Here is a 24,073-nt window from a genome sequence, read left to right as displayed (position 1 = left end):
AAAAAAAGGGAAATGTTTCCCATGGGGGCTGTATAAAGTCATAAAGTTTCTTGTTCATCCGGATATCTTGAAATCCTGGGGCAGATTTAACAAGTGAGCCATATATTCTGATTTACAAGCCGCAATGAGTGGTCCCACCCACTGTGGTTAACTGAAGTCAAACCAAACCGATCATTTTATCTCTGGAAACAATTCCCAGAATCGATGTTCTGATCAACAGCTGGATCATCTGCAAGTGCCTACCTTGATGGCTTCCGGCACATCGCTCACGGCTCCGGGGTCCAAGCGAACCAGACGGGTGACCTCCATCCCAATTGCTTCTGTGTTTTTAAATCTAGGAAACCAACAGGGGACAAACTGGTAGTTCTCAACTTAGGACCTGTGGGTTAATAGCTACAGGTAGTCCTCGACTTATAACGGTTCGTTTAATGACCGTTCAAAGCTACAGTGGCACTGAAAAAAGGGACTTAAGATCATTTTTCTCACTCATGACTATTGCCGTATCCCTATGATCATGTGATCAAGATTCAGGTGCTTGGCAACTGACTTGGATTTATGACAGTTGCCGTGTCCCCTGGGGTCACACGACTCCCTTTCGCGACCTTCTGACAAGCAAAGTCAATGGGGGAGCCAGATTCACTTAACGACCGTATTTCTAACTTAACAACTGTGGTGATTCACTTAAGAACCGTATTTCTAACTTAACAACTGCGGTGATTTGCTTAACAACTGAGGCAAGGAAGTTCGTAAAATGGGGCAAAGCTCACTGAATGACTGTCTTGCTTAGCAACAGAGTTTTTGGGTTCTGTTGTGGTCGTACGTCAAGGACTACCGGAAGCTAAAGTTACTAATTGGCTAAAGTTACCAATTGGCTAAAGTTACTAATTTTGCAACGAAGAGCAAGGGATCCACCTGGTGGGAAGCTGCACCGCGAGGTGAGGGGAGATGCTCCACGCCAGGTTCACATTGTCCTTCCACTGCTTCTCACTCAGACTGATGTATTTGGACCGCCAGTTTGCAACACTGTTCTCTCCGGTCTGGTCCAGCTCCAGTTCCGGAGACGAAAGGGGATTATACCAAGTGATGAGGCGCTCAATCTCCGTAGCCTAAGAAAGAAAGAGAAAGAGAAAGAGAAAGAGAAAGAGAAAGAGAAAGAGAAAGAGAAAGAGAAAGAGAAAGAGAAAGAGAGAGGATGGATGGATGGAAGGAAGGAAGGAAGGAAGAACAAAAAGAGAGAGAGAGAGAGAGAGAGAGAGAGAGAAAGAGGATGGAAGAAAGAAAGAAAGAAAGAAATAGAGAGAGGATGGAAGGAAGGAAGGAAGGAAGGAAGAACAAAAGAGAGTGAGAGGAAAAAAAGGAAGGAAGAGAGAGAGAGAAAGAAAGAATGAAAGGAAGGAAGGAGGGAAGGAAAGAAAGAAGAGATATAAATTACATCAAGTACATACATTGTCATTTAACAGTCTCCCCTTCCTCTCAATTACAGGTAGTCCTCAAGTTACGACCACAACTGAGCCTCAAATTTATGTCGCTAAGTGAGTTTTGCCCCATTTTAACAACTTTTCTTGCCCCAATTCTTAAGTGAATCACTGCATTTCTTAAATTAGTAAAGTGGTTGCTAAGTTAACCCGGCTTCCCCAATTGACTTCGCTGGTTAGAAGGTCACAAAAGGGAGGGAATCACATGACCCTGGATGCTGCAACCGTCATAAATGCGAGTCAGTTGCCAAGCATCTTGAATTTCGATCCGGTGACCCTGGGGAATGTGGCAACGGTCGTTATGTGAAAAAGGGTCTTGGGTCCCTTCTTTCAGAGCCGTTGTCACTTTCAACGGTCACTAAATGGACTGTTGTAAGACGAGGACTACCTGTAGCCTGTAAAATCAAGGCTTTGCTAATCACAAGCAACTGGGTCTGGGCTTGGTTTAGGAGAAGAGACTTACCAGAAGTGAGAGCAGCAGAGTTCTCCTTTTCATGTAGTATTTGTGGAGCTGAGTGCCCCGATTGGTCTTCTTGGACATTCCTTTGAAAGACAACACAGAACGTTTATTTAATAATAATTCTGGTCTTCTAGTCCAACCCCTGCTCAGGCAGGAAACCCTATACCATTTCAGACAAATGGCTGTCCAGTCTCTTCTTAAAAACCTCCAGTGTTGGAGCATTCACCGCTTCTGGAGGCAGGTTGTTCCACTGGTTAATTGCTCTAACTGTCAGGAGGTTTCTCCTTAGTTCTAGGTTGCTTCTCTCCTTGATTAGTTTCCATCCGTTGCTTCTTGTCCTGCCTTCAGGCGCCTTGGAGAAGAGCTTGACTCCCTCTTCTTTGGGGCAGCCCCTGAGATATTGGAACACTGCCATCCTGTCCCCCCTGGTCCTTCTCTTCATTAAACTAGACATACCCAATTCCAGCAACCGTTCCTTATATGTTTTAGCCTCCAGTTCCCTAATCATCTTTGTTGTTCTTCTCTGTACTCTTTCTAGAGTCTCATCTTTTTTACATCGTGGTGACCAAAACTGGATGGAGTTTATTTATTGGTTAAATAGATTTGATGCTTTACCTCCCAGTGGGTCTCCTCCAGGCGGCTTGCAGGAATACAGTGTTAACCTGGTGAACTCTCAAGCTTCCTCCTTCCATTATGTATTCAAGGTGGACAGTGATGAATATTTATATGTTGCTTATAGCTAAGGGTGTAGGTCTATACACCCTTAGCATTTAAACATATAGCATGTTTAAATGTGTATTATGTATGTGGTCACTTGGGAGAGCAAGCGACTAAATTTAGTTGTGAGGATTAAACGGGAGGGGGAGTTTAGCGGTACGTAAGGTAAAGCAAGACACACCTGATTTTTTGGAGATGGTCGACATGCCGCTGGACAAAGGATAGGTGTTGATCCATCCCTGGGTGGCTTGCTGTCGGGAGCCCATCGTGACGTCAAGATTGCTCCGGGTGTCTTGGTTATCTAAAGGTAAAGAAAACATCCCTTTGGCATCAAAGCCAGGCAATCAAAGAAGAAGAATGAAAAGCTAGAGACAGAGAGAGAGAGAGAGATGAATGCGACAAAATTTTGTTTTAATGTACGCTGGTTAGTGTGACAATAAAGATTCTATTCTCTCCTATTCTCTCCTATTCTCTCCTATTCTCTCCTATTCTATTCTATTCTATTCTATTCTGTTCTTATTCTATTCCATTCCATTCTATTCTGTATGGAGAGCTCTTGCCTATAAAGTCGGCAAGAGTTGGGCACGACTGAATGTTTAAAACAACTAGGGTCAAACAAATTCAGGAGGGCTTGGACTTAGACCATTTGTGGGAACGTAACGATTCTAGGCTGATGACTCGCTTAACTCCGCTCACCTGGCTCTGCCTGCTCTTCTCCTACCAGAACCTATGAAACACATACCTGGAGGCACAAGCTGGTTGGCAGTTAAATATTTCTTGTCGGAGAACATGGCTGTCCAAAACTTGATGAGGATGATGATGTCCTCACGCAGCCTCTTCTCTCCTTGGGTTGGACACTTGGGTGCAGAGCTTCAATGGAGGGCAAAAACACTTATGATAGGACAAACATTTTGGCAAGAAAACACATCATCGTCTCTTGGTGTTCTGTGAACCAGCTTTGGGGCTCCCCTGCTTCTTCCTCACCTGATCTCTGTAACCAGAAGATTTTATGTGTTTGTAATCAAGGGTGCTATTACTATTTGGGACGCCCTTTTATGGTTTCATGTTTGTTTGTAGGTTCTCTGCATTTTTGTTAGGTTCTGTTGCTTTGTTTATTTTTTCCAATCGGCCAAACTCATCTTGGTTGAATTGGATGGCCATACAAATAGAACTTCCAGCTAGAGTTGCAAATCTTCTAAGGGAGGAGGAGGAGGAGGAGGAGGAGGAGGAGGAGGAGAAGAAAAAGAGAAGGAGAAGAAGAGGAGGAGGAAGAAGAGGAGGAGGAGGAAAAGACGAAGGAAGAAGAAGAAGAAGAAGAAGAAGAAGAAGAAGAAGAAGAAGAAGAAGAAGAAGAAGAAGAAGAAGAAGAAGAAGAAGAAGAAGAAGAAGAAGAAGAAGAAGAAGAAGAAGAAAAAAAAAAAGAAGGGCAATACCTGAAGTAATCAAAAGCCGTGGAATAGATCTTCTCTCTCAAGACATTGCGAATCGTTGCATTTGGGATGACATCAGCATGAAGCAGAGACAGCCCCAGTGTTAAGAGCCTGAAAGAGTCCAAAAGAATTCCATCAGGATCTTTAGGCAGTAGGCTCAAAAGGGTTAAATAGGAAGGAAGACATGTGTACAATATCAAGTGAAATGGCAGAACGACAAATGACGTTGCATCCTGAGCCCACCCCGTTGTTGTTGTTTTTTTATGAGCAAAAAGAACAAGGGGAGAATATCCAGAGCCTCCTTTCAATCTCCTTGGAAAAACAGTGAAGTCACACAGTATGAATAAATATAGCAGATGTTATATTTTCTTTAAAAAAAAAATGAACAGGGCACAAGTGTGAGTACCTGGGAAAATCAGTTCTGTGCGAAGCTGGCAGGTAAGCTCAAAACTAAACTACCTTTGATCTTCTTCATGCTTGCTCCCATCTCTGAAAAAAATAAATCCTGGGGGGTCTTGCTTACTTAAAACGGGGTCCGATGGCTGCCACGTGGCAATTCATGCTACCCTTTGATCCGCCGATATTCAGAGACAGGGACCTCTGGAGTAAGCTGGCAAAAATCTCCACTTGGTCAGAACTGCAGTACTTGGCGATTTCAAATCTCTGCACCAAGAACTGTGGAGAGGAAACCAAAGGTTAGACATCTGTCTGTCCAACAAGCCAATGTTTGCCACAAGCTGAGGGGAAAAAAAAACAAAACCTGGCTTCTTAAAGGGAGGAGGAGAAGAATACTTGCTTCTATCCAGATGTAATGCGGGGTGACCTCTGGTGGACACGGCTTAGGTTGGCTTTCTTCGGAGGCAGCTAAAGGATCGGCTTCTTTCTGCTCGGTGGAGAACAGGCCAAATTTCTGCTCCACGGTCATTTGCCAAGCCCCAGCCATCTCTCTCATGAACTAAGGGAAGCAAAATCAGTGCTACTTTTTTAGGCAGCGGACTTTAAGCTTATTATAAATACACTGAGAAGAGCCAGCTTGGTCTAGAGGTTAAAGTACCGGGCTAGAAACCAGGAGACGTGAATTCAAATCCAGGATTAGGCATGAAAGCCAGCTGAGTGACTTTGAGCCAATCACTAAGAGACAGTGAGTTCTAGTCTTGCCTTAGGCATGAAAGCCAACTGGGTGACTCTGGGCCAATCCCCAGGAGACGGTGAGTTCTAGTCCCGCCTTAGGCATGAAAGCCGACTGGGTGACTTTGGGCCAATCGCCAGGAGACGGCGAGTTCTAGTTCCTCCTTAGACATAAAACTGATGGGTTGATTTTGGGCCGTTCCCCCTCTTTCAGCCAATCCCACCTCACAGAGTTGTTGTTCTGGGGAAAATAGGAGGAAGACGAAGTACTAGCTATGTTCGCAGTCATTTGTAAAAATAATAAAAGCGGGAGACAAATAACTATATATAAATACGTATCAATATAAACATAAATGCAGGGTAGGAGGGAGAAACAGCGAATATCATTCTACGATGTAAAAGCAATAAACCAAGCCCACGTTAAGAAACTCGTTCACTAATTCTGGGGACGTTTGCTAAATGTATTGCTTGTCACAGAAACACCATTTCAGAAAGAACGGAACTTAAAATTAACTTATCGCTTACGGGGACTTCTATGCCGTTCTTAGCAGCCAGCAGCCACTCCCAGCAAGCGAGGGCAGTCTGCATGACCACCTCGTTGAACATACGCAGAGGGCCCCAGCAAAGGTGATGTAGGAGCTGGCAATCAGTGTCTGAAAAATTTACAAAGACATTTAAACTAGACATTCCCAATTCCAGCAACCGTTTTTTATATGTTTTAGCCTCCAGACCTCTAATCATCTTTGTTGCTCTTCTCTGCACTCTTTCTAGAGTCTCAACATATTTTTTACATCGTGGTGACCCAAACTGGATGCAGTATTCCAAGTGTGGCCTTACCAAGGCTTTGTAAAGTGGTAACACCACACATGATCTCGATTCTCTCCCTCTGTTAATGCAGCCTAGCACTGTGTTGGCTTTTTTGGCAGCTGCAGAACACGGCTGGCTCCTATCTAAGTGATTGTCCACTAGGACTCCAAGATCCCTCTCACAGCCTTGGTCGTGAAAGCCAGTTAGGAGACCTTGAGCCAATCTCTCTGTCACAGGGTTGTAGTTGTGAAGAAGGTCTGGTTAGCTATCTTTGTTGCCTGGAGTTACTTGTAAAAATTCCGTTTAGCAAGGGAAATGTTGGGCTCCATTGTAGTGGAAAGTCAAGGAACGCCTGTATAAACCCATTAAGATTTTTTTTTTCATTATTACCTCTGCTGCTTATCAGTAAAGCGGTCATTTTAAACATGGCCTGGCTATAATTCTCTGCTTGGCTGGCTTCCAGGGCGTTGCTGAGTTGCTTGATCATGAGTTTATTCAGGTCCGAGGCTCGGCCTGTGGCGCTGCAGTATTGGATCATCCCTGAAACCTGTTTAGAAAAAAAAAAAAACCAGGGAAGTCACTTATTTATTTATATTCAACATTTATTATAATAGTCATTGTCATAATCATCCAGATGGTTAGGCTGGAGTTGCAATTTTTATCTGCTGTTGAGTCCTTTCCGTAGGCAGATCGGGATGTTTGATGGGGTCAGAGGTATCGTCACCGGATGTCAGCTTTGAAGCTGCCTTTTGCAATTGACCGATGGGGATTTCGTCAATGCCGACGGTGTTCAAAGGGGCGCTGCGGTTGTTTTGAGATTGCACCAAATTAAATTAAATTAGCATACGAATGATATATCAGATCTGTGGATCACATCACGACTGGCTGTTAAGCTGAGGGCATATTCCAGAGCGGTATCTGACTTTTTTTCAGATAAATGGAGCTTGCGCTTTAACGATTAGCTGGTCTAGACATTTGATATCTGAATTTGGATCTTTTTAACATTCATATTTGACTGTGTTTTTAATTTAGGTGAAGTGCTAATACATGTTCTGAGTCCGTGTCTGTTATGCCATACGCTAAAAAAAATAAATAAACAAATATCTCAGAACTATATGCCGGATCGGAAAGCCAGAAAGTAGAAAGCACTGCGCACGCTTTCTCCAATGGGTTTGCTTGGAGATTTGTGTACCCAAAGCTAGTCCCCTTTAAAACACACACCCATGTGGCATGCAAAACTGAGAATGGGAAAATTTCTTCTTTTAAAAGAAGGGTGGAACTCTTGACGAGCTCTGCTACTCACTTCTCCAGCGTAGCGATTGCGCAGGTTCAGGGACGCCATGAAGTTGGAGTAATCTTTCTTGACGCAGGCGGGCCTTTCTGTTAACTGAGTGGCCTAGAAGCAACACATACACACAGACACCACGTCGTATTTTAAGTTTTGAGAATAGAGGGAGAACCTGGATGCTCGGGGGAAGCCAGAAACGGATGGGACTTTGTGACTAAACTAAAACCTGGTCCCCCCTTATCCCCTCCCCTATCACTAGCTCACCCTTTCGATGAAAGAACGTGGCAAAGTGGTTAAGAAAATGACTGAACATCTGGAAGTTCAGATTTTGCCTACTGGGTATCGCTTTGTGGACTGCTCTCCGAGCTTGGTTGTTTTCTTGCAGATGTTTCATGACCGAACTAGGTTACGTCATCGGGGCTACTGGGTATGGCTTTCTCCCACCAAGAGGAAATTTGGTTTTTTTCCTACCAAAACTCTTGGTTTCCTCCTACCAAGGAGAGAAGCACACAAAACCACCAACAACGGCAGAGTAAGCCACTTTATAAAAACAGCAGGCAAACCCCACATTCTTTTGCACTGATGATGTTACCTAGTTGGGTCATGAAACGTCTGCAAGAAAACAACCAAGCTCAGAGAGCACCAAAGACCCCACAGTCTTCCTCCTCCTCCTCGCACTGATAAGGTTACCTAGTTGGTTCATGAAATGTCTGCAAGAAAACAACCAAGCTCAGAGGGCACCAAGAACCCCACAGTCCTCCTCCTCCTTGCACTGACAGGGTTACCTAGCTGGGTCATGAAATGTCTGCAAGAAAACAACCAAGCTCAGAGGGCACCAAGGACCCCCCAGTTCTCCTCCTCCTGCTCCCCTCCCTTCTCGTACTGATGATGTTCCCCAATTGGGTCATGAAACCTGTAAGAAAACAACCAAGCTCAGAGACCACCAAGGACTGTGTACCTACAAACAGGGGGCTTTCATTTGGGGGGGCTGTACACAAGCCGCTCCTGCAGGGGTTGGAGATGATAAGCTGGACAATCAGCCCGAGTGAACAGAACTCACCCCCAGGGTTGTGTTTTGCCTGTTGTAGCCTGCAAAGTGGAGAATGCTCTCGGTTGCCATAGCCAACCCTGTGTGCTGTGACAAGCCTGATACCCAGTTCTGGTGCTTGTTCAAATATTCCTGGGGAAAATTAAAAAAAGGAAGTCAAGAACCACAATTCAGAAAAAGCTGGTGCCGCTGAGTCTGTGTGTCGGTCTGTGTGTGTGTGTTTTGCTTTGCTCCGCAGATTTTCCCCTGGCCAGGCTCCCCACTTTCCAAGATGCCTTGCGGTCTGAAAGACAACAGGGATGTGGAAGATCTACCTGCAGGTGAGATTTGGTGACTGAAGGTGCCCATTTCATGGCTTCTTGGAGGATCATGCCGCACCGGGCGGCAAAATCTTTAACGATGCTCTAGGAAGAGAAAAATACGGTCAGGTCAGCTAGTAAGGCAATGCACGTGCTTGACTGAAAAAGTATAATAAAGCAACTAAGAGCAGAGAAGAGCAACTAAGATGATCCAAGGCCTGGAGACCAAAACAGATGAAGAACGGCTGCTAGTCTAAAGAAAAGAAGAAATAGGGGAGACATGATAGCAGTGTTCCAATATCTGAGGGGCTGCCACAAGACAGAAGGGGTCAGGTTGTTCACCAAAGCACCAGAGGGCAGGACAAGACACAATGGTTGGAAACTGATCAAGGAGAGAAGCAACCTGGAATTAAGGAGAAACTTCCTGACAGTGAGGACAATCAACCAGTGGAACAGCTTCCCCCCAGAAATTGTGGGTGCCCCATCACTGGAGATCTTTAAGAAGAGACTGGACAGTCACCTGTCTGAGATGGTATAGGTTCTCCTGCTTGAGCAGGGGGCTGGACTAGAAGACCTCCAAGGCCCCTTCCAGGTTCTATTCTATTCTATTCTATTCTATTCTATTCTATTCTATTCTATTCTATTCTATTCTATTCTATTCTAAATATCTCACTGGGAAAAAGTGCCTTGGTTTCTGAGAGTCATTTGGCGACTAATGGGGCAAATCCAGCCAGATTTGCAATGTTTTTAGAAATGGTTTATTCTTGCCTTCTCTTAGGGTTTGAGAGAGAGACACCCAGCTGCAAAAAATTCAGATGGTGTTTAGATGGTGGCAAAGGGTTAGGCTTTTCTGCCATTGAGTGGTCATCTGGATTTCTTCAGCCCAGATATTATACGGGTATAATAGTTTATCTCTGCACATAGAATGGAATATAGGACGAGGGGAAGAGAAAAGTATAGAGAAGACCATTTTTTCCCCTCCACATCCTGCCCCTGTGGTATATAAAATAAAGGCCATGGGACGGCATGTTCTGTTAATCTAACAAACGGTTATTGTAACGAAGCAAACCGTGGCTTAAGATAACGGGCAAATCCAGATGTGCAACATTTGTATTCCATTTTACCTCTCTAGCTTCATAGGTATCCGGGACAGTAATTCTATAGGGGGCATCTGGAATGTCGTAATACGGTTGGTCCTTATGGATGTCCTAAAACAGAAAGGAAACAGAGCAACATTATTCCAAAATGATTCCCAAAGAGAAAACCAATTTCCTAATTGAGGAAGAGGGGTGCTCACACAAATCGGGTGAAGTGATTGTGCCACCGTTCAAAAAAATATAAAGATTCTTAAGCTATTTTATGAGAGCTGCAGACTGCCATTTCATTCGTACGACAAGAAAAAAAGACCTTTTTTCCCCCTTTTTTAAGCAAGGCCAGCTGCGATTTTATCTGGCTTGCCATTGCTGGAGAAGCACTTACTGCACTGAGAGAGAGGGAGAGAGTCTGGAGGATATCTAGCATGGTCTTCAGCACCGTTCCGCTCCAAAGTAAGTGAGGAAACCTTCAAAAGAACAAACCAAAAGTTACAAGTCTGTACAAAAATATCCGGACCTGGGAGACAAGTGTATCCAGCCATTTGTTAGCAGCGGATTGACTAATTTAAATCTTAGTCCAACATTAAAGGAATCAAGGAATTTCTTGCTGGTGAACTAAAGAATTGGCTGCTTAATTTGTTGAATCTGTCTATCTGTATCTATCTATCTATCTATCTATCTATCTATCTATCTATCTATCTATCTATCTATCTATCTATCTATCTATCTATCTATCTATATTATCTTCCTCCCTCCCTCCACCCAGCCATCATCCATCGATCCATCGATCCATCTATCCATCTATCTATCTATCTATCTATCTCTATTATCTATCTCCCTCCCTCCACCCAGCCATCATCCATCCATCCATCTATCTCTCTATTATTTATCTTCCTCCCTCCCTCCACCCACCCATCCATCATCCATCCATCCATCCATCCATCCATCCATCCATCCATCCATCCATCCATCCATCCATCCATCCATCCATCTATCTATCTATCTCTATTATCTATCTTCCTCCCTCCACCCAGCCATCATCCATCCATCCATCTCTGTATAATTTCTCTACATGCTGGCTGGGGAATTCTGGGAGTTAAAATCCACACATCTTAAGTTGCTAAGGTTGAGAAAGATTAATACAGAATCACAGAGTTGGAAGGGACCTTGGAGATCTTCTAGTCCAACCCCTTGCTCAAGCAGGAGATCCTATACCATTTCAGACAAATGGTTGTCCAATCTCTTTTTAAAAATCTCCAGTGTTGGAGCACCCACAACCTCTGAAGGCAAGCCGTTCCAGAAGTCGAAGGCATAAAACCTGGTCTGCACTCAAGTCACTGCCACGTACTTACTTGTCTACAAGACCCGATAAGTATTTATCTGCAACTCGTCTTATTCGCTTATGAATGTGGTTAAAGTTGACCAGCAAGAACTGAGCGTGTCTTTCCAGCTCTTCTTCATTTTCTTTCGTTTTAGGCTAAAGATCAAAAGAAGGACCATGAAAGTCCCTTATTAGGGTTTGGGGATTTTTTTTTTTAATCAATACAATGAAGCGGTATATAAGTCTAAGTGCCATTGCTATTGCTATCTGTCTATTTAAAAACCTGCCATGTAGCGGCTCCAATATCTCTAAGCAAGGGTAGAGAAATTAATTTGGAATATCAGAGGCCTGTGAAACCCAGAACTAAAGAGATGCCAGCAAACACACCGGATGGTTGAGCCAAATGACAACCACAGTGCACATTCCCGTTTGACAAACTTACTTTGTCTGCCATCATGCTAAGGAAAGCTTCAAACACCTTGTCTGCGACGGCTATCACACACTGCATCATACCTGAAAGAGAGGAAGCAGCAGCGTGTTTAATCAAACGAAATGACTCAGGCAGCTGAAAATTGTGCCCAGCAGATAGCATCTCTCATAAGTTGTAAAAACCCAAGTTTTTGCTTGCTTATTTACTTCCAGGCAATTATGCAAAAATCACATCATGAGATTGCTTTGAACAATGTGTTTATTCTGCAAGAGTTTCGCACAGGTGCCCATCGGATTTAAGGATCGTAGAATCTGAATAGCCTTACCTGATTTGTCTTTCTGAATAGCTTTATCCTCAAAGTAATAAAACATCACTTGGAAACGATCTGGGTCTGTTGAACGTAGGACCCTAGCAGACCAGCAATCAGGAATTAATTTCGCCAAGATACAATTGAAAAAGAATTTTTTATACATCTGTCTGTCTGTCTGTCTATCATCTGTCTGTCTGTCTATCTTTCTTTTATCTATCTATCTATCTATCTATCTATCTATCTATCTATCTATCTATCTATCTATCTATCTATCTATCTTTCTAACATCTATCTATCTATCTAAAATCTATCTATCTATCTATCTATCTATCTATCTATCTATCTATCTATCTATCTATCTATCTATCTATCTATCTTTCTAAAATCTATCTATCTTTCTAACATCTATCTATCTTTCTAAAATCTATCTATCTATCTATCTATCTATCTATCTATCTTTCTAAAATCTATCTATCTTTCTAACATCTATCTATCTATCTTTCTAAAATCTATCTATCTATCTATCTATCTATCTATCTTTCTAAAATCTATCTATCTTTCTAACATCTATCTATCTTTCTAAAATCTATCTATCTATCTATCTATCTATCTATCTATCTATCTATCTTTCTAACATCTATCTATCTATCTAAAATCTATCTATCTATCTATCTATCTATCTATCTATCTATCTATCTATCTTTCTAAAATCTATCTATCTTTCTAACATCTATCTATCTTTCTAAAATCTATCTATCTATCTATCTATCTATCTATCTTTCTAAAATCTATCTATCTTTCTAACATCTATCTATCTATCTTTCTAAAATCTATCTATCTNATCTATCTATCTATCTATCTATCTATCTATCTATCTATCTATCTATCTATCTATCTATCTATCTATCTACTATCTATTTATATTTCTAACATCTATCTATCTATCTATACTCTGTAACTCTAGAGGATTATTTAAAGAAATACCTCATGCATTCCAGACGATATACGGAAAGCAAATAGGTAGACATGGCGAAGTCCAATTTATTGATCAGGGCTGACACTTCAGGAGGCGGATCCAGAAGATTTATGATGGTGCTCCTCAATTCATTCAGTTCAGCCTAGTGGAAATTTAAAAAAAAACAACAAAAAAACAAAAACAAAAAACAAGCAAGCAATTTGTTTGGGTAGCTGTTTCCGGCAGGTGTTCCTTTATTAGCCCCCTTAAAGCTGTCCGTGTTCTTGACAAGCACAAGACTCTCTCAATGTACCCACAAGAGCTACCCTGAGGTAAGATAAATTTTACAAAATGAATAAATAAAAATGAATAAGTAAATTCCACGGAGCGCAATAAGGCTTGGCTGAGAAGCGGGTTTGAACAACCGCTGCAGGAAGGCATCGCTTCTCTCTTTCAAACCACGAGAATTCAACGCGAGAAACATCAAAGCATTTGGCAACGCGAGGACGCTGCTCAAATATTTGGAAAGTGGATCCCAGGGAGAAGACAAACATGGCGTTGGAAGGCTCAGAAGTGGCCAGGAGCAAGAATGCTGATGCTGGATAATCACACTTGACACATGTCAGGATAAAGGCTGTTAATCAAAATGAAGAATCTCCCTGGAATGCTTAACTTATAAGCACCAGCCCTGGAGCTCTAATTATAATTATTTTCTTTCTTTCTTTCTTTCTTTCTTTCTTTCCTTCTTTCTTTCTCTTTCTTTCCTTTCTATTTTTTCTTTCTTTCTTTCCTTTGTTGTTTTTTTTCTTTTTCTTTCTTTCCTTTGTTTTTCTTTCTTCCGTTTTTCTTTTTCTTCTTTCTTTCTGTCTGTCTTCCTTTCTTGTTTTGTTCTTTTTCTCCTTCCTTCCTTCCTTCCTTTCCTTCCCTCCTTCCTATCCCATCCATCCATCCATCCAATTTGCCAATTGGGCCCGCCATACTTGCTGATGTCATCAATTCATCTTGTTTTAGGTCTCTATCGTGGACACTTTTTATCTATCTATCTATCTATCTATCTATCTATCTATCTATCTATCTATCTATCTATCTATCTATCTATCTATCTATCTATCTATCCATCCATCCATCCATCCATCCATCCATCCATCCATCCATCCATCCATCCATCCATCTATTTATTGGAATTGCCCACAATATTTATGTTTTTAATCAGCGTTTGTTCACCTGTACTGCACATCACCAGCGGAGCAAGGAAGGAACGATGATGGAGGAAAAGGGACTTACGGAAGTGACGGTGTCGTTTTTCATGGCAGAGTTATACTGAAGGACAGAGCGAAGGGGCTCTTTGGTGGGAAAAGTCAAGAGAGGCGACTTGGTGGCAATCTCACAAACACCCTCGTACCACTCTTCGGGCCAAAGACCTGGAATGACATTTGGAGAAAAGGAAAAGCCAAAGAATGGTAAATATTATTTCTGGACTAGTTCAGTTGGCCTCCAGGTCATCTGGAGCATTTTTTTTTTTTATCAACACTGGAGCCTAGTAAAACTTGTGTCAGGCTATGAACAAGCCCCCATCAAACTGCTATGTTCTTGCCTAGGCTTCTTACGAAACCACAGTTTAAACAAAGCACTGATTTCCAATGACTGATTTCCAATGACTTGGAGCAGATTATTTCCAACATCATTCTCAAGGCTGGAAAAACAGCACAAGTCTCAAGCTGTTTCAGATTCAAGAAGAAAAATGCTCTTTTTCTGGTTCCTTCGGACTTAGGTCTTACTTTCCAATGTTAATGATTGTATTACAATATTTACAATAATATGCAATTACAATCAAGCCGAACATGTTGGCGGAATTGTCCTGTAAAGTTCTTCAAAACCGATGAAGCTCTTTTAAACATGACACAGGGCAGTTAGTCCATCGAATTTCTCCTACTCCCATCAAAATTCTCCTTTCTTTGTGACAGTTCAGATGAAAACTTGAGATTTACCTGACCCTTCCACGGCAAAGCCCATCAGCACCGAATACAGCCAGAAGTCGCGGAAGAGTTTTTGCAATCGTGGTTTGGCTTCCTTGATCGGTGGCAAGCGTCTGGTGAGCTGGCAACGAAACAAAACAACATGTTTTAAATGTTGGGTTTACAGAAGGGGACAAACCAAACTTTGCTAGCTGCCAATAAAAATGGAATAATAAATTGATTTGATTGATCAGTTGCTCCTACCCATCTTGGCTTCTACAGCTTAAGAGAGTAAAATCATCTTCAGATATGACAGCCTAACAATTACTGCGGTCTAGCCAATCACACATCTTTCATGACAAATGGTATAAACTCTTTGTCTTAGGCTCAACTGTTTAAAAAAAAAGAATTGGCAAGCCCGTGGAGAACTATCACAACACACACACCCCATAGTACCCAAACATTAGAGATATTTACTGCAGAAGCGGTGGGTGCTCCATCACTGGAGATTTTTAAGAAGAGACTGGACAGCCATTTGTCTGAAATGGTATAGGGTTTCCTGCCTGAACAGGGGGTTGGACTAGAAGACCTCCAAGGCCCCTTCCAACTCTGTTATTCTGTTACTGCTGGAATCAGGATTGACTTCCAGCTGTTCACACGGAAGGGGATCAAAACTATTACGATAAAACACCTTTATGATATACGAGTTTCTAAAAAAACAAGATACCAATCTTAACCACGGATTAATCTGTAAAGACACAGCGGCAGTCCTCGACTTAACAATAGTTTGTTTAGTGAACGTTCGAAGTTACAACAGCCAGATTCACTTCACAACCGGGTTGCTAGCTTAGCAACTGCAGCGATTCGCTTAACAAGAAGGGTGTAAAATGGGGCAAAACTCACTTAACCAGTGTCTCGCTTAGCAACCAAAAAAAATTGGGGCTCAATTGTGGTCATAAGCTGAGGACTACCTTTATTTTGAATATACGATATATAAGACAAAAATCTTCCTTTGCTTCTATCTGCAAAAGAATGATGTCTTTAAAAAAAATCTAAAAAAAAAAAAAGAATATAACCAGAAACAAGAGCAGGCAATCAGCAGAAACAGCACCCATCAGGGATTTTAGCTGACAGGGTGAGTGATTGATTTACAGCGTGTTTACTTTAGCAAGCACCCAGCGGCACCAAAGTTCAGCCTGAAGCATTTTCCCCCCTGTCTTCCTTGCAACGGCATTTGTGAGCCTTCCCTTCGTCAACAGGAGAGGTAAGGAATATTTCTTATTTGGGGGGGGGGAGGTGGATTAAGAAAATAAAACAAGCGCAAGTCTTTTTAGGGTGAAACCGAGGCAGAGAATTCAATGGCTGCAGCGCAAGGCAACCCATTTGTTGTTAAATCTGATCGTATTGTGGCCGTGAATATTCGGGCGACGGTGGAATTCCACCTCTTGATTTTTTTACTTATTATTTTGTGGCTGCACTGCTGCTCAGCGTAACTGGGTGGGTTTACACAATGGAAGCAAGGCTGCAACGGAAAACGGGGTGAAGGAAAGACATCTAAAAAGGCAGAATAGGGGGGCAAATTGGTTTCCACCGCAGAGAGTAAGAAGAGATTGTTATATTTCAACACCCTACCCACATTAATTCCCGCGGCGCTTGTTTTTGTACAGAATTAATTCGCTTTCCTTGAGGGTTTTGCTCTGAATTTTTTTTCCCCCACTTTGGAAAGAAATAACCCAAAACTTTCTTAAGAAATCAGCCTCTTTAATCTGTTGGTTCTCTAGACTCCAATCACCTTCGCTTCCCATCCTCACTGCGGGCTGAAGCATTATAATTTAACGCAAGTTAAAAAAAATGCAAAAGGGTCTATTCAGATATAGGGAGCGGCTCTCTTTTGCAGCCTAGTTGGTTGAGATTTAAGCCCTTAAAAAAAAAACTTATTCAGGAATTCAAAATATCGATTTGGGCAAGATCCGTGTTACTTTTTTGATTGAAAGCTCGGGTATCTTTTAGTGAGATAGCCCAAATTTGGAACTTTTGAAAGACACACAAGAATTGCAGAGATAAATGTGCAGTTCTCTCCCCAAATCACAGCCGTGTAGCTGCTTAGCTTGGAAGAGGCAGGGTTATATTTTTATTTTATTTATTTGCCAGGCTTAGATGCTGCCCGTCTCCCCTCTACCCACCAATCACAACACAGAGAAAACAATCATCGCCACGATAAAAATAAACGCACATACCCAATTGCAAAGAGAAATCAACAGATTTATACCGTTACTGGTGCTTTGTTTCTACTAGTCCTTAAACTGCAGCCTTATTGCTTTCTCACACCTAAGATGGTGGGCATGACCCTGATAGGAGAGAATATTTATGAACTTGGAGTTGAACTGTGAGGTCCTTGATGGACTCTAGTTTGGTTGTTTTCTTGCAGACCTGAAGGTGCCATTTTTTAAAAAGGCAACTGGACTTTCTTTGTCTTTGAAGACATTTCGCTTGTCATCCAAGAAGTTTCTTCACTTCTTGAATGGAAGTTTCTTGGATGAGAAGCAAAATGTCTTTAAGGAACAACAAAGAAAGTCTAGTTGTCTCTTGGGGGGGAAAAAAGCACCTTTGGGGCAGCCATGACCTGGATGATAGAGAATCTCCATAGATATTTTTTTTTTACTTGCAGACGTTTCATTACCAAACTAGGTAACATGATCAGTGCACAATGTTACTGACGATGTTACCTAGTTGGGTAATGAAATGTCTTCAAGAAACCAAGCTCAGAGAATACCAAGGACTCCACAGGGCGTGTTGCTGTCTCCCCTGCCTTTTATCTTCCTAATAATCCCATGAGACATATTTTGGGGGGGAAAAAATCACAAGTGTGAGGTTACATATCATCACAGGGAGACTGGAACCAAGTCCTCTGTCCATGTCCAATCTGGCTAGTTACACACATTCAAATACATTCTAGCTGATTTCTGTGGTGGGAATCCAGTATCTTATGAACATTGCATAACGCAAACCATTCCTTACTCCAGTGTGTGACCCAGAAGCCTGTTACATTCATCTGTTCTTGAATATAAATCACTCAATGTACACCGTTGCAATGACTTGATTAAAACATCCCAACAGTATCTAGCTGACTTCGTTCCCTGGCACCCAAATTGTCATTTTCATATGCTAGAGAATCAGATTCAGACCGTGTAAACCTCTGCAAATCCTCTTGTCTAGCTCAAGAGCATCTCCTTTGAAGGACTCCGTATCCAGTTCAAATACGATGAAGTGCTTTTGGCGCTCGGTGGTCTTCTCCCTCGCCATCTCCTTGGCATGGTGTGGCATCAAGGACCTTCACGAGCACTTCGAACAAGTGGGCGGGGAGGCCCAATCCCTCCATCCTCGTAGCCTTCTCAGGAACGAAAGCCTTCAGGTGACCAACCTCTCCCCCGAATTCCATCAAGAAAACACGGTGACCAACGACTTGAGCGTGGAAGAAGAAGAGGAGGAGGACTACCTGGACTTTGACAAACTCTTCAGAGATGACGACGACGACTATATTGATATAATTGACAGCATTCCGGATACCATCTCTCACGTCGAGCAAGGAAACGTGCTGGAGCTCTTCCGCGGGAAGACCAGAATCCAACGTCTCAACATCCTCAACGCCTACTTTGGCTTCAACCTTTACCGAAGCCTTCGGGACCACGTCAACTCTTCCGACAATATCTTCTTGGCTCCGGTTGGCATCTCCACCGCCATGGCGATGGTTTCCTTGGGACTAAGAGGTCAAACCCTGGAGGAGGTCTTGGACGTTCTAGGTTTTGAAGACTTCGTGAATTCCAGTTCCACCTATGACTACTTGACTTTTCACAACCTCTTCCTCAAACTCACTCATCGGCTCTTCCGGAGAAATTTTGGCTACACCCTCAGGTCAGTCAATGACCTCTACATCCAAAGGCAATTCTCCATCCTGAACGAGTTCAAGGACAATATGAAAAAGTACTATTTTGCCGAGCCTCAGCTGGCTGACTTTTCTGACCCGACCTTCATCACTCAAGCGAACGAGCGGATTGTAAAGCTCACCAAAGGCTTAATTAAAGACGCTCTCGTCAACGTGCACCCTGATACGCTCATGATGATTCTCAATTGTTTGTACTTCAAAGGTAAAGCAAGACATATCAGCAAAGGCTGGTTTTATATATATACATATAGAACATAAAATAATAATAGGAGTGGGAGGGACCCTGGAGGTCTTCTATTTCAACCCCCTACCGTGGCAGGAGATCCTATAGCATTCCAGACTTTCTTTGGGCTTGATTGGATGGGTACAGGTGATCACAGAAAGAATAACATAGAAAGAATATCCCTGATTGTATCTTATACGAGCCCCAAATTTGGGTTGCTAAATAAAACATTGGTTAAATGAATTTTGCCCCATTTTACGACCTTTTGTGCCACCTTTAAGTCAATCACTGTAGATGTTAAGTTAGTAACACGGTTGTTAAGTGAACGTGGCTTCCCCCGTTGACTTTGTTCGTCGGAAGGTCGCAAAAAAAGGGGGATCACGTGACCCTGGGATGCTACGACCATCCTTAAAAAGGTGGGTCAGTTTTTCGGAGTCCAAATTTTGATCCTGTGACCATGGGGATAATGCAAAAGTTGTAAGGGTGAAAAAGGGTCCTAAGTTACTTTTTTCAGTGCCGTTGTAACTTTGCATGGTCATTAAACGGACTGTTGTAAGTCAAAGACTACCTGTACAGCGTATGTCTCTGTGATCACTAACCTCCCTTTAAAATTAGGTAGTCCTCGACTTATGACAGTTTGTTTAGTGACTGTTCGAAGTTACGGTGGCACTAAGAAGTGACTTATGATCGTTTTTCGCACTTGTGACCGTTGCAGCACTCCCCGTGGTCACGTGATCAAAATTCAGAGGATGGCTGCCGTGCTCCCGGGTTCACGTGACCCCCTTTTGCGACCTTTTGACAATGGGGAAGCCAGATTCATTTTACAACCGTGTTACTACCGGAACAACTGCAGGGATTCTCTTAACAATGATGGCAAGATCATAAAGCGGGGCCAAACGTAACAAGGGTTTTCGCTTAGCAACAGAAATGGGCTCAACTGCAGCCGTTAAGCCGAGGACTACTCATAGAAGGAAGCGATGCAGCTAAACACGATTGGCCCCGGGAAAAGAATTACGGCCTGGTGTTTTCGTTTGTGTTCCCAGGAACCTGGGAAAACAAGTTTCCGGTGGAGATGACCCACAAGCAGACCTTTCGGCTGAACGAGAAGGAGACGGTCAAGGTCCCTATGATGAAGATCAAAGCCAGCTTCCTGGCCACTGAAGACAACGAGCTGGACTGCAGGGTGTTGCAACTGCCCTACGTGGGTAACATCAGCATGTTGATTGTGCTTCCCTACAAGCTGGCGGGTCTGAAGGGTCTGGAGAACCAGCTGAGCCCCCAGGTGGTGGAGAGATGGCAGAAGAGCATGACCAACAGGTATCCTATCACTGACGGATATCCTCCACTGACTTAAGTATCTCACACTCTCTGATTCCGATCTAAAATGATGATTACGGTCTGGGGGTTAAGGTATCAGCTTAGAAAGCAAAACACTGTGAGTTCTAGTTCCGTCTTAGGTGTGAAAGCCAGCTGGATGACTTTGGGCCAATCACCAGGAAACTGGGAGTTTTAGTCCCGCCTTAGGCATGAAACCCAGCTGGGGGACTTTGGGCCAATCACCAGGAGATGGTGAGTTCTAGTCCCGGCTTAAGCATGAAAGCCAACTGGGGGACTTTTGGGCCAATCACCAGGAGATGGTGAGTTCTAGTTCTGCCTTAGGCATGAAAGCCAGCTGGGGGACATTGAGCCAATCACCAGGAGATGGTGAGTTCTAGTCCCGGCTTAAGCATGAAAGCCAACCGGGGGACTTTTGGGCCAATCACCAGGAGACTGTGAGTTCTAGTCCCGCCTTAGTCACGAAAGTCAATTGAGTCCCTTTTTTCAGTGCCATTGTGTTAACTTCTGGCTGTAGTTGGCCTTGAAGTGGAGCCACGGTGGGTTGCACGCTAGCAATGGATCGCCGGGAGTCAAACAAATAATCCTCAAAAGACTTAATAAGCGCTGCAATGGCTTGCATCCATTCTGGTTTCACTCCTAATTCTCTCTCCAGAACTCGAGAAGTGGTGATGCCCAGATTTAAGCTGGAGAAGAACTACGACTTGATTGAAAATCTGAAAGCGATGGGGATCGGGGAGCTGTTCACCCAGCGCGGCAACTACTCGGGCATCTCGGAGGAAAGGATCACCATCAATAAGGTAACTCAGCGTTGGCGCAAATTAAAACTCGACAGATTTATTTTTTTTTTAAACTTTGGGCAGGAGACGGAGGAGGATTATTCCGTTCGGGCTAGTTTAGGTTTAGGGGCCGTGGCCAGGAGGAAGCTAACGGAAACGTTACCTAATTTTGGGGATGGATAGGTCGGGAAAAAAAGGAGCGAAAGGTGGACACAGAGAAAAGGGAGAGGACGTTTAAGAGAGAGAAAAGATGGGCAGGAAAAAGCAGATTTAATTATAAGCCGCTTTGGCAAACGACTGGGCACTTCAGTGTTCAGGTACATGGCAGAGCTGCAGCACCCCAGATATAAGGGTTTTTTTTTATTTTCCTATTTATTTGGTATTTAGGCCAGTTTTACTCTTTTATAAATACCTCAAAGCAGCCTCCCCCTCTTTTCCCCACAACAACCCCCCCCCCTCTGAGGTGGGTTGAGCTGAGAGAGGGAGGGACTGGCCCAAAGTCACTTAGCTGGCTTTCATGCCTAAGGCGGGACTAGAACTCCCAGTCTCCTGGTGATTGGCCCAAAGTCGCCCAGTCGGCTTTGGTACCTAAGGAAGGATGAGAACTCAGAGTCTCTTGGTGATTGGCCCAAAGTCATCCAGCCAACTTTCATGCCTAAGGCAGGACTAGAACTCCCAATCCCCTAGTGATTGGCGCACCTAGCCGGCTTTCATGCCTAAAGTGGGACTAGAACTCCCAGTCTCCTGGTAATTGATCCAGTTACTCAGCCAACTTTCATGTGTAAGGCGGGACTAGAACTCCCAATCTCCTGGTAATTGGCCCAAAGTCACCCAGCTGTCTTTCATGTGTAAGGTGGGACTAGAACTCCCAGTCTCCTGATGATTGGCCCAAAGTCGCCTAGTTGGCTTTGGTACCTAAGGCGGGACGAGAACTCAAGAGTCTGCTTAACGCTTGCTGGGGTTTCATGCCTATGGCTGGACCAGAACTCCCAGTCTCCTGGTTTCCAGCTCAGTCACCTTCCCCACCTTCTTCTATGCTACTTCTGAATGTTAATCTCCCGTTTCGACAGTTTAATCATCAAGGGACGATTACGGTGAACGAAGAAGGGACCGAGGCTGCCTCCATGACCACCGTGGGCTTTATGCCCCTCTCAGCTCAGATCCGTTTCGTCGCTGATCACCCCTTCCTCTTCCTGATCTACGAACATCGTACCAGCTCCCTGCTCTTCATGGGGAGAGTTTCTGACCCCAGCAAGCATTAAGCCGTAGAATCACAATCTTGGGACAACTGCATGTAGACAACTCGGATTTAACTTACACTATTACTAGTTTTTATAGGCAGAGGTAGGTGAGCCACAAGTGCTAGTAGCACAGCTTCCCCCCTTCCCCTCTCCACCCCCCCCAAGCTGCTACAGGTAGTCCTCGACTTACGAGCACAAGGGAGTCCAACGTTTCTGTTGCTAAATGAGACATTTGTTAAGCGAGCTTTGCCCCGTTTTACGACTCTTCTTGCCCCGTTGGTTAACTGAATCGCTGCATTTGTTACATTAGTCAGACAGTGGCTCAGTGCAAAAGGGGATCACATGACCCCCCAGGAACGCCGCTGCAACCGTCATAAATCTGAATCAGTTGCCAAGCATCTGAATTTTGATCACCTGCCCACGGGGGTGCTGCGACAGTCGTAAGTGTGAAAAATGGTCCTAAGCCTCTTTTTTCCGTGCTGTCGTAACTTTGAGCAGTCACTAAACGAACTGTTGTAAGTTGAGGATTACCTTTATCTTCCAAAGGAAGGAAGGAAGGAAGGAAGGAAGGAAGGAAGGAAGGATGGATCAAGAAAAAGAACAGAGGGAAGGTGGGAGGAAGGATCAAAGGATGGAAGGAAGGAAGGAAATATCAAGAAAAAGAACAGAGGGAAGGAAGGAAGGAAGGAAGGAAGGTTTAAGTTTCAAAAGCTGGCTTCTGAGTCTTTTTAGGAGCACTTGTGATAAAACTTGCTCTATCTCAATGAATATCACTGTGATTATAACATTCATTTATATTTAATAAAAAATGTGAAACATTTCACGACCAAGAAGAGGTCTTGATTATTATTATTATTTAATTCGGGCTTGCGTCAATGTTGGGCAATTCTGCCGTGGTGACCACTTGCAGTAGCTACAGAAAATAATGCTGAAAAGGCAGATCCAAGGTGGTTCTTAGGCTAATATGCAAAAAGCATCGCCCTTTATTACTTATTCTGTGCATCTTGTGGACACCTCGGTGTTCCCCGGGCTTGGGGGCTTGCTTGCAGACATTTGACTACCTGACTAGCTAACATCATCAGTACAAGAAGAGAGTGGGGTTTGTGGAGTGGAGGAGGAGGAGGAAGACTATGACAACTATAAGAGCCTTGGTGCCCTCTGAGCTTGGTTGTTTTCTTGCAGATGTTGCATTACCAGATTACCATCACTGGGTAACATCATCAGTGCTAGAAAGGTGTAGAGTTTGCTACTGATGACCTTGCCTAGTTTGGTAATGAAACGTCTGCAACAAAACAGCCAAGCTCAGAGAGACCAAGAATTTCAATCCTGAGCGACATATACTTCTCCCTCAAAATCTAAATGATAAAAAAATCTACCATTAGCCATCCTGCATACTTAGCATGCAATTGTCCTGTAATGTTATTTCCCCCAATCCTCAAATCCCTCCCTTTTTATAAATGCTTACAAGTGATCCATGGCTGCTAAGAGGCTCCCTGCCAGTTCAACTGGCTACAGAGATATTCTTGGCTATCAAATTGTCCTTTTTAACCAGCCGTTAAGCCTTACCACCGAGTTTTAAAAAGAGGAGGGGAAGAAAAAGAGAGAGGCAATCGCAACCGAGAACTCACGAGCATCATAAATTTTGCAAGGAAGGTAAACATTTGCTTTATAGAGCCTCTTAATGTAACCATTAACCTCTGTCAACACTCAGGACTGTATTTACTGAGTGACAAGCAGTTGGAAAAAAAAAAGAAAAAAAAGTCAGATTAGACCTTGTCTGATCAAACACCAAAATGATTTTGAAATACAGGTAGTTCTCCTATTCCTATTCTATC

General features: G+C 43.3%; 2 protein-coding genes across 2 annotated transcripts in view; one reads left to right on the top strand and one right to left on the bottom strand.

The window, feature by feature from the left end:
• Positions 1–243: 243 nt before the first annotated feature.
• The window catches only part of PI4KA (phosphatidylinositol 4-kinase alpha), a gene marked incomplete at its 3' end in the record, with an annotated part of 38,269 nt that continues 14,439 nt past the window's right edge, over positions 244–24,073 (bottom strand). Inside the window, 21 exon segments of the mRNA XM_029285422.1 lie at positions 244–334; positions 913–1,106; positions 1,939–2,018; positions 2,834–2,953; positions 3,395–3,522; positions 4,086–4,193; positions 4,606–4,757; positions 4,879–5,037; positions 5,736–5,863; positions 6,408–6,564; positions 7,321–7,413; positions 8,300–8,485; positions 8,668–8,757; positions 9,777–9,860; positions 10,132–10,213; positions 11,099–11,223; positions 11,510–11,580; positions 11,823–11,905; positions 12,792–12,925; positions 14,047–14,183; positions 14,751–14,859. Coding sequence (XP_029141255.1) covers positions 244–334; positions 913–1,106; positions 1,939–2,018; positions 2,834–2,953; positions 3,395–3,522; positions 4,086–4,193; positions 4,606–4,757; positions 4,879–5,037; positions 5,736–5,863; positions 6,408–6,564; positions 7,321–7,413; positions 8,300–8,485; positions 8,668–8,757; positions 9,777–9,860; positions 10,132–10,213; positions 11,099–11,223; positions 11,510–11,580; positions 11,823–11,905; positions 12,792–12,925; positions 14,047–14,183; positions 14,751–14,859 — 2,511 coding nt within the window.
• SERPIND1 (serpin family D member 1) lies at positions 17,980–22,259 on the top strand. Its single transcript, XM_015822475.1, has 4 exons — positions 17,980–18,862; positions 19,927–20,200; positions 20,874–21,018; positions 22,068–22,259. The coding sequence occupies exons 1-4, from the start codon at positions 17,980–17,982 to the stop codon at positions 22,257–22,259; spliced, it is 1,494 nt and encodes a 497-aa protein (XP_015677961.1).

This window comes from Protobothrops mucrosquamatus, unplaced genomic scaffold (genome assembly GCF_001527695.2).
Source record: "Protobothrops mucrosquamatus isolate PMUCROS unplaced genomic scaffold, P.Mucros_1.0 scaffold_175, whole genome shotgun sequence".
NCBI classification, from domain to species: domain Eukaryota; kingdom Metazoa; phylum Chordata; class Lepidosauria; order Squamata; family Viperidae; genus Protobothrops; species Protobothrops mucrosquamatus.
This window is presented reverse-complemented; position numbering and strand designations above follow the sequence as displayed.

Coding starts and splice junctions, on each gene's coding strand:
- SERPIND1 (XM_015822475.1), top strand. CDS start 17,980: ATGAAGTGCTTTTGGCGCTCGGTGGTCTTCTCCCTCGCCATCTCCTTG. Junction 18,863..19,926: donor CAATTGTTTGTACTTCAAAG/GTAAAGCAAGAC, acceptor TTGTGTTCCCAG/GAACCTGGGAAAACAAGTTT. Junction 21,019..22,067: donor AAAGGATCACCATCAATAAG/GTAACTCAGCGT, acceptor CCGTTTCGACAG/TTTAATCATCAAGGGACGAT.